The 10,511-nt window shown below is 42.9% G+C and overlaps 1 protein-coding gene across 1 annotated transcript; it reads left to right on the top strand.

Annotated features, from left to right (window-relative positions):
* Positions 1-2,690: 2,690 nt before the first annotated feature.
* On the top strand, positions 2,691-6,903 carry TOMM5 (translocase of outer mitochondrial membrane 5). Its single transcript, XM_033238064.1, has 2 exons — positions 2,691-2,916; positions 6,390-6,903. The coding sequence occupies exons 1-2, from the start codon at positions 2,796-2,798 to the stop codon at positions 6,422-6,424; spliced, it is 156 nt and encodes a 51-aa protein (XP_033093955.1). The 5' UTR covers positions 2,691-2,795; the 3' UTR covers positions 6,425-6,903.
* The last annotated feature ends 3,608 nt before the right edge of the window (positions 6,904-10,511 follow it).

Raw genomic sequence — 10,511 nt, forward strand, 5'->3', positions numbered from 1 at the left:
GACATTTTCATAGTCAGGCGCTCCATACCAGAAAGTTCTAGATGACAATAAAATTCAAGATGCATAGGTTGTTTTAAAAAATGCATAGACTGTTAGAACTGGAAGAAACTTTCAAAAGCGTCTCAATACATGCCTTCCCTTTCCAACTAAAGAAATGGAAGAACTGGGTGCAGTGGCTCATGCTTCCGTCAGGAGACTGAGGCAAGAGGATTGCTTGAGCCCAGGAGTTTGAGACCAGCCTGGACAACAGAGCAAGACCTTATTTCTAACAAAATAGAAAAAAATAACCAGGTGTAGTGGCACGTGCCTATAGTCCCAACCACTCAGGAAGCTAAGGCAGGAGGAGGACTGCTTGAGCCCAGGAGTGTGAGGCTGCTGTGAGCTATGATCACACCACTGCACTCCAACCTGGGTGGCAGAGCAAAACTTCATCTCTTACAAAATGAAAAAGAAAATTAGCCAGGCCTGGTGGCACATGCCTGTAGTCCCAGCTACTCGGGAGACTGAGGCAGGAGAATCATTTGAACCTGGGAGGCAGAGGTTGTAGTGAGCCAAGATCGCGCCACTGCACTCCAGCCTGGGCGACAGAGCAAGACTCAGTCTAAAATAAATAAATAAATAAATAAATAAATAAGAAGAAAGAAATGGAGTTGCAGTGAAATCAGATACTCATCCCTCATCACACCACTAGTTGGCAGCAGTGCCAGATCTAGTGTCCATGTCTCCAGTGTTCATGTTCCTTCCACAGTCCTTGCTGCTTTCAGCATCACTGTAGGCTTTCTAAACACTCATGAAGGGTTGGCTGGAGGCTATTCCTTGGGAGTCAGCCACTCCCATTCCAGAGCTGCCTCTGCTATTCCATTGCATGAATTACAGATGCAAAAGGTTGCTAAAGCTGGAATAAGCAGATGAGTTCCCTTTCTTGCCCCAGTGTCTTACATTCTGTCAACCAGAAAGGTGACCACGCTTATAGCTATTAGTTGCTCTCATAGTAAATTATTGTCCTGATTTATCCAAAGTCCATTGCTGCTATGCAATATGCAATCAAGAAGGAACATTCTGGTTTTGAATTATGTGAGCAATTCAGTCATCTGGCTTGTGTGTAAGAAGTAGATATGGCTAGTTGGCTTGTGTAACTTGGGGCAGCAGCCTACTCACTCGGTTTGGATGCTTCTGTGACAGGAAATCTGGTTGCATCAAACTCCTAACTCCAGCGATGTCCATTCATGTGGGCACTGTTAAAGACTAACAGATGAGCAGTAGGGTGCAGGGGAAAGATAATTCAACTTGACATGATAATTTTCTGCATTAGAACCCTGTCCTGTGCATCACCAGCAGAATGACTTCAGACTTTAGTGCACTTTAGACTTCAACTGCGATGTTCCAGATCAAGGGGCTCACACCAAAGCTGGACTTGGTTTCTGAGCCTCCTTCTACTCATCTGTAAAATGCTGATCAGATTTGAACTTGCTTTATACATATTGTGTTACCTGGCTAACAGTATTTTAAAGACTTCTGTGCTTCAATAATCTGTCAAAAGGCCAGGTGCGGTGGCTCATGCCTGTAATCACGGCACTTTTGGAGGCAGAGGTGGGCAGATCACCTGAGGTCAGGAGTTTAAGACCAGCCTGGCCAACATGGTGAAACCCCGTCTCTACAAAAACTACAAAATTTAGCCAGGCATGGTGGTGCGCACCTGTAATCCCAGCTACTCAGGAGGCTGAGGCAGGAGAATCACTTGAACCTGGGAAGCAGAGGTTGCAGTGAGCTGAAATTGCGCCACTGCACTCCGGCCTGGGTGGCAGAGCAGGACTCTGTATCAAAAAAAAAAAAAAAAAGTTTCATCTTTGTCTCTTTGTTTTAACTTACGTAAAATTTCAAACATAGTCAAGAAAGACTAGAATAATTAACTAATATGAAGTCACCAGTTTTTAATATTTTGCTGACATCATTTATCTCTCTCAATACTTTTTTCCCCTCTGAGGTATTTTTAAGCATGTTTGGGGGCCGGGCGCGGTAGCTCACGCCTGTAATCCCAGCACTTTGGGAGGCGGGGGCGGGAGGATCGCTTGGATCCTGGAACCCAAGAGATCCAGATCAGTCTCAACAACAACAATTAGCAATAAAAAATAAATAAAAATCAAAGCACATTTGAGCAAGTTGTTTTAAAGATCTCTGTGCTTCAATTTTCTAATCTAGGAAATGACGATTATAATATCGAATTCACAGGCGACAATTATATTGAATATTCAATAAATGTTAGTTATCACTGTTTACAGTGGTACCTTATGTGCACAGCCCCCTCCAGGGCGTAAAAGCACTTTGCCGCGCAGCGCTCCAGGCTCAAGACAGATGTTATTGTTGTTGTTGTTGTTATTATTATTATTTTGAGACGGAGTCTCGCTATGTCGCCCAGGCTGGAGTGCAGTGGCGCGATCTCGGCTCACTGCAACCTCCGCCTCCTGGGTTCAAGCGATTTTCCTGCCTCAGCCTCCCGAGTAGCTGGGATTATAGGCACGCGCCACTGAGTCGGGCCGATTTTTGTATAAGACACATGTTATTAAAGACAGCGTGGAGAAACCCAAGTCTGCATTGCTGAGATTGCTGCCGCCCGCCTCAGACCGCACTTCAGATCCGCCGGGTCAGGACGTGGAATGTCCCTTGCAGGCATCCATCGTCCAGTGTGGCAACGAGGGGGCGGGAACAGGAAGTGGGGATAGGCGGAGTTCCGGGCGCGAGGCGCCCACTGGGAAGAGGAGAGCGCGGCATCTGGAAACTGCAAAGTCAGAGCCGCGATGTTCCGGATTGAGGGCCTCGCGCCGAAGCTGGACCCGGAGGAGATGAAACGGAAGATGCGCGAGGATGTGATCTCCTCCATACGGAACTTTCTCATCTACGTGGCCCTGCTGCGAGTCAGTGAGTGTCTCTCAGGCTGTGACTGTGAGACTAGCGGGGAGCTCACCGGCGGGCACCCCTTAACTCTAATCCTACAGGCCATCGGGGCCCTTGAACTGAGCTGAACGGTAGCGGGGAGCAAGGAGGGTACGCGTTGAGGGCGACGGGCATATGCGCGGTTTGAGGTCTGCGGGTCAGGGTCGGGGCACTGAAGTGCACGTGGTGGCCCAGCGCGCTTGGTTAATCATCCTGGTTCTCCCAGCTTTAAGGATGGTTGAGCTGCCGGGCGCGTTGGCTTACGCCTGTAATCCTACCCAGCACTTTGTGAGGCCGAGGCGGGCGGATCATTTGGGTCAGGAGTTCGTGGTGGCGGGCTTCTGTAATCCCAACTCCTCGGGAGGCTAACGTGGGAGGATTGCTTGAACCCAGGAGGCGGAGGTTGCAGTGAGCCAAGATCGCGACACTGCACTCCAGCTTGGGTGACAGAACAAGACTCCATCTCAAAAAAAAAAAAGAATGTTTGAGCTGAAAGAGCTTAAGTAAGGATCCCTAGAGGAACTCCCTCGTTTTGCAGACAGAGAAACGGAACCAGAGTAGGGAAGGTCACTCAGCTATTCAGTGAATGATCTTGACCTAAAATCCAGAACTCTTAACTCAGTATCAGGTTCCTTGCCTCTCTTTTCTTTTATTTATTTATTTATTTATTTATTTTTCTCGAGACAGTCTCGCCCTGTTGCCCAGGCTGGAGTGCAGTGGCGCAATCTCGGCCCAGTGCATCCTCTGCCTCTCGAGTTCAAGTCATTCTACTACCTCAACCTCCCGAGTAGCTGAGATTATAGGCGTGTGCCACCATACCCGGCTAATTTTTTTATTTTTAGTAGAGATGGGTGTTTCACCATGTTGGCCAGGCTGGTCTCGAACTCTTGACCTCAGGTCATCCACCTGCCTGGGCCTCCCAAAGTGCAGGGATTACAGGCGTGAACCAGCGGCCAGGTTCCTTCCCATTCAAAAGTGCTGACCTTTGAAATCCAAAAAGTTTTGCTTCATTTCTGTTTCTTTGTATAGAGGGTGAAGTAAATGATTACTTTTTTGGAAGAAATGGGAAAAAAGAATATGAATCTATAGGATTAATGCAAATATTTGAGGGTTTTTTTTTTCTATATTTTACAATTGACAGGAAGTTACTCCAATTATATGGTCTTGACAGTGGACCTTTGAGGGAGGCAGGGCCTGAGATTCTTTATGTCATTTTACAAATGAAAACTTGATTTTCAGAGGGGACTTAGCAAGGAAGGACGGTATCAGAGTTTTAGGAACACTGAACATAAGAACTGGAAGCAGCTTTATGATCAGTTCTCGAATGCCCTGCCTTCTCGTTCTCAATTCAGTATCCTTTCCATTGTTCTTTGCTGTATATTATTGGCCAGCCAGTCTGGATGGAGTGGCAGGGATGGTTCAAATAAATGAAGGCCATACCACGGTCATCCTATTGAAGGCTCATTTTGGGCCTAGGCCAGAGCTCACTGATACCGAGATCTCCCTTATTGTGTGTCTCTTTCACTCTCTGTGGTATTACTCTGCTTCCACAGGAGATCAAGTCTTGGGGAACAGAAACACCCATATCATCCTACTTCAACAGCTTCTTGCAACTCCCAAATTTACTTATTTCCTGCCTCCTGCCTTTTTCATTGATCTAGCTGCCAGTAAAGTATTTGCTGCTTCTCAGTGATCTTTGTATTTGATATGAATTGTTTATTTTCACTTTTAAGTTGAAATATAATTTGTACATTATACAATATACCCATTTAAAGTGTACAATTCAGTGGTTTTTAGCAAAGTCAGTTGTGCAGCCATCACAATTTGACAGTATTTTCTTTCCCCCTAGAGGAAACACCATATGCATTCATTGTTACCCCATTTTCCCTTTTCTACAGCCTTTCACAACTACTAATCTACTTTTTCTCTATGGATTTGTCTATTCTGGATTTTTTTTTTTTTTTTTTTTGGGACAGGGTCTTGCTCTGTTGCCCAAGCTAGAGGGCAGAGGTGGAGGCTGCGGTGATCGTGGCTCACAGCAACCTCGACCTCCTGGGCTCAAGTGATCCTCCTCCTTTCAGCCTCCTGAGTAACTAAAACTGCAGGCACACGCCAGCACGCCCTGCTAATTTTTTATGTTTTGTAGACGTGAGGTTTCATTATGTTGCCCAGGTCAGTCTTGAACTACTGGGCTCGATCAATCCTTCTCATTTCCATGTGTTGGGATTACAGGTATGGGCCACCACACCTGGCCTTAGATATTTCATTTAAATGAAATCGTCAAATGCATGGCCTTTTGTGTCTGGCTTATTTCACTTAGCATAATGTTTTCAAAATTCATCCATGTTGTAGCATGTGTCAGAACTTCATTTTGGTGGCTAAATGTTTCCATTGGAAGGATATATCACATTTTGCTTATCCATTGATTATTTCATGGATTTTTTCTGTCATTAAGAATTAGTAGAAAAGGTTGGATATACTGCTGACTTTATCAGCTTCTGACAGATCTCAGTGTCTTCAGTTTAATATTAACAAATTGAGCTGGGTGCAGTGGCTCATGCCTGTAATTTCAGCACTTTGCGGGGCTGAGGAGGGCAGGTTGCTTGAGCTCAGGAGTTCAAGACCAGCCTTGGCAACATGGCGACCCCATCTTTTAAAAAATACAAAAATTAGCCAGGCATGGTGGCATGTGCCTATAGTCCCAACTACTCAGGAGGCTGAAAAAACAATAATAATAATAACAAAGTGTTCTATTTGTATGAGTATTGAGAAAGAAGGTGATTTGGGTAACTTTTTTTGGTCACAACACTTTTACACCGAACAGTAATTATCACTTCTTTAGATCTATATGTCGACACTTTTCTAGACATTTCTATGTACATGATCTTATTAGACCCTCTTAATGACTGAGGTAGGACTGTATCAGATGTGATTAGAGTATGTAAGTGATACATAGCTAATCAGTAAGAGACCCAAAATATATTTTCCTCCTTTTTTCTCTAGCAGTGTCCAGCTCTTCTGGTTCTCTAGTCCAGTGTTTTCCCATAACTTCTGCCTTTCAAATGAATTTTAAAGGTGAAAAATACCCATTTGTTTCCTCTAGAGTTTTGTTCCTTTTACAGTTAAAATACATCGCCAGAGTAAAGGATTGTCATTTGAAAGAGAATTGGATTTATACTTTATCGTCCTAAGGGGCAGCCTATCTGGAGAAAAGGTTTTACGTAGTATAAGAATGAAATTTACAGTAATAGCTGAATGACACTAGAATGGGCTGCTTTGGAAGGCAATGAGTCCCTTTTGCTGGGTTGTACAGGCAGATGTTTGACCATCACTTGGAGTTATTTTCAAAAACACGTTGAATAAACCTATAAGGTTTCCTTCCCCAGTCCTATAATTCTATAGTGTAGCCTATGGACTAATAGATTTGAAAACTAATTTTAGATTTATTTTTCTTTCAGCTCCATTTATATTAAAGAAATTGGACAGCATATGAAGACTGGACATCTCATATGAATGCACAATATGAAGAGCCTGGTTACAGTTTCGACTCCTCTCTGCAAGTGAATAGGCCCAGAAAGGTGTAAGAGACTCTTTGAATGGACATAAAATTCTGCTTGTTAAGAACAAGTTTGGGTCTGGTAACTGACGTTCAAAGCTAAAATTTAAAACTATTTGGGAAGTAGGAAACGATATCATGATCTGGTGTACCCTTATTCCTGTGACATTTCGCCTCTGACAATACTGGTATAATTGTAAATAATGTCAAACTCCATTTTCTAGCAAGTATTGAGGGAGCTGTGTCTGAAATGGCACTGTCTTGTCAGTCATTTCTGTTTACCTTTTCTGCCCAGAGTGTATTTGTGAAGAGTCTCTTAATAGTTATGTTTTGTGGAAATCAACACACAACCACAACGACTTTTAAGCACAGGATCATTAGTCTATGTTTTTAATAAACATATCGATTAAGAAAAATTGGGTTTCTATTTTTCTTATTCTACTTTTTGCTGCAATCACTAGTGAGACTGTTATAATATTGAGATTATTGCAAGCTTCAGTAAGTTCGTCTTGTTTTGGACTAGGGCATTTGCCAATCCTGATGAAACGTCATTGTGTTTTATTGCCAGGCAGTCTTAATGAAAGGTAGCTAGCATTACTGCTTGATGCTGAGTATATGAAATATTATTACCACCAAAGGAAAAAAGTACTGTACTTTTAAGCCAAATAGTTCTCCAAGTTTGTTGGGTCGGCGGGGGGATAGTCCTTAACCTTCTCCCCAGGAGCAACTACATACACCTCTTTTTAGCTGATTTTATTGGTATTTACCTTTTTGTCTCTAAATAATGTGATGGTCGTGATTGGGATTTAGATCTGTTTCCTCTCCTTCGCTCCATCACTCACATATCTTGTCATCTCTTCCTTTCAAAGGATAACTGTGGGGAAAAGAGAGATCAGACTGTTACTGTGTCTATATAGAAAGAAGTAGACATAAGAGACTCCATTTTGTTCTGTATTTGAGATGCTGTTAATCTGTGACCCTACCCCCAACCTTGTCCTTGCAAGAGACATATGCTGTGGTGACTCAAGGTTTAAAGGATTTTGGGCTGGGCAGGGTGTGCTTTGTTAAAAAGGTGCCTGAAGGCAGCTTGCTGGTTAAAAGTCATCACCATTCTCTTAATCTCAAGTACCCAGGGACACGAACACTGCCAAAGGAAGGCCAAAGGAAGGTCGTACACTGCCAAAGGAAGGTCGCAGGGACCTCTGCCTAGGAAAGCTAGGTATTGTCCAAGGTTTCTCCCCATGTGATAGTCTGAAATAAGGCCTGGTGGGAAGGGAAAGACCTGATCGTCCCCCAGCCTGACACCTGTGAAGGGTCTGTGCTGAGGAGGACTAGTGTAAGAGGAAAGAAGCCTCTTGGCAGTTGAGATAGAGAAAAGCATCTGTCTCCTGCTGGTCCCTGGGCAATGGAACATCTCCGTGTATGTTCTGTTTACTGAGAAAGGAGAAAACCGCCTTAGGGCGAAAGGTGGGACTTGCTAGCACAATGCTGCTCTTTGTGCACTAAAAAGGTTTATGGAGATGTTTCCATATGCATATCAAGGCACAGCACTTTTCCTTAAACTTAAGTCACAGAGATCTTTATTCACATGTCTTACTGCTGACCTTCTCCCTACGATGATCCTATTATCCTGCCACTTCCCTTTTTCTAAGATGGTAAAGATAATGATCAATAAATACTGAGGGAACTCAGAGACCGGTGCCGTCGTGGGTCCTCTGTATGCTGAGCACGGGTCCCCTGGGCCCACTTTTTCTTTCTCTATACTTTGTCTCTGTGTCTCATTTCTTTTTTCAAGTCTCTCATTCCACCTAAGCAGAAATGCCCACAGGTGTGGAGGGGCAGGCCACCCCTTCAGATAACAGTGTGATTTGAGTAGGTCAGTATCATTAGAAATGATTCTGAGTATAGTGCCTGGTTTTCTTTTGCTGTATATCCTTTTGTTTTTTTTCTAGGCTTGGTTTTTCTATGGAATCTCCACTAAATCAACTAAACTTTTTGCCATTTATCTAAACCATTCACAGCAATCAGCTTTATTAGGTACTCTGTTTCATTTTCGTGAGTAAGCCTTTCCTGGAGTCTTCTGACCTGCCCCTGACTGGACTGATAGCCTTCTATGCCTGATGTGTGGCTGTATTCTGGGAACTCCCTTTACTATTGTCCGGGAATTCTTTTTCTTCTCTCTTATTGTATCTCATGTTTTCTCTTATCTAGTGTTTTGGTTTACTCCATTTTTTTCTCTAGCAGTGTCTTCCTGAGAAAGGTGACATAGGAAGTGAATGACCTTGCTGGTCTAAAAATGTCTCTATTTCTTTTTTGACACAGAGTCTTGATCTGTCAACCAGGCTGGAGTACAGTGGCGTGATCTTGGCTCACTGCAACCTCCACCTCCCAGGTCAGTTCAAGCGATTTTCCTGCCTCAGCCTCCCAAGTAGCTGGGATTACAGACACGTGCCACCACACCTGGCTAATTTTTTGTATTTTTAGTAGAGACAGGGTTTTGCCATGTTGACTAGGCTGGTCTCGAATTCCTGACCTCAGGTAATCTGCCCACCTCAGCTTCCCAAAGTGCTGGGATTACAGGCGTGAGCCACCATGCCTGGCCTTAAAAATGTCTTTATTCTATAGTTTGCTGAATATAGGGTTCTAGATTAGCAATCATTTTCCTTGAGAATTTTAAAGCAAAACCTCTAGCTTTCAGTGTTGCTGCTGAGAAATCTGAAATCATTCTGATTCCTGATTTTTTTGTGGGACTAAATTTTTCTTCCTGAGAAACAAGGATCTTTGTTCCTAGTATGCTTGTGTGCCATGATGACATCGCTTAGTGTGTGTTTATTTTAATTCACTGTGGTGGGCGCTTGGTGAACCTATTTAAACTTGAGACTTGTATCTTTTAGTTCTCAAATTTTGTAGGTTTTAACATAATTTTATTATTTTTTATGGGTACATAAGTATATATGGGGTGCATGAGATATTTTGATACAGGCATATAATGCGTAATAATCACATCAGGATAAAGGGATTATCTGTCACCTCATTTATAATTTATTTGTATTACAAACATTCCAGTTATACTTTTAGTTATTTTCAGATGTACAGTAATTATTGACTGTAATCACCCATTATGCTATCAAATACTAGAACTTATTCATTACATCTAACTATATTTTTGCACCCATTAGCCATCTGTGTTCCTCCCCTAACCTTTCCCAGCCTCTAGTAACCATCATTCTACTCTATCTCCATGAATTGAGTAGCTCCAACCAATGAATGCGTATAGGTTTTTACTGATTTCCTCTCCTCCTTTTTCCTTCTGCTCTCTTTTTAGAATGATAGTACTTTTAATGTTTTCTTTTTCCTTTATAGTCTATTTTATCTATGATTGCTTTTCTTTTTTTTTTGTTTGTTTGTTTCATATTAGATGCTTCCCTTGGTTGTCTGCTCACATTAAAAAATTGGGAACCAACATGGATTAAAGGCTCGGAGTAGAGCTTGTTGATGTTGAACTTTGCTAAAGGGCCCTCTATTGGGCCATTTTTGTTGAGAAAACTCTTTGTGTCTGTATCTTTAGTTATTCCCTATTGAGCTGGTCATTCCTCAGAGAACAAAGACTATTCCCATCTCCCAAGTGCTGAATGAGGCCCTGCCAATGTTCTGGGATTCAAAGGAATAGGGCTGTGGTGAGGCTCACGAGAGAGAGGTGTGTGTATGTGTTTCAGTATCCAGTATGCATTTGCTCACTGTGTCTCTATTTTGAGTATAATACCTCTGCCTAAACTACCTGGCATCCCATAATCTAGAGACCTTCTATTTTACCCTTTTCAGAAAATAAACTTTTTATTTTTTGGAGACAGAGTTTTGCTCCAGGCTGGAGTGCGGTGCATGATCTCGGCTCACTGCAACCTCTGCCTCCCTGACTCAAACGATTCTTGTGCCTTAGCCACCTGAGTAGCTGGGATTACAGGCGCACACCACCATGCCTGGCTAATTTTTGTATTTTTAATAGAGACCATGTTTCATCATGTTG

Source organism: Trachypithecus francoisi, unplaced genomic scaffold, assembly GCF_009764315.1.
Source record: "Trachypithecus francoisi isolate TF-2019V2 unplaced genomic scaffold, Tfra_2.0 Lachesis_group16, whole genome shotgun sequence".
NCBI lineage: Eukaryota > Metazoa > Chordata > Mammalia > Primates > Cercopithecidae > Trachypithecus > Trachypithecus francoisi.

Coding starts and splice junctions, on each gene's coding strand:
- TOMM5 (XM_033238064.1), top strand. CDS start 2,796: ATGTTCCGGATTGAGGGCCTCGCGCCGAAGCTGGACCCGGAGGAGATG. Junction 2,917..6,389: donor CGTGGCCCTGCTGCGAGTCA/GTGAGTGTCTCT, acceptor TTTTTCTTTCAG/CTCCATTTATATTAAAGAAA.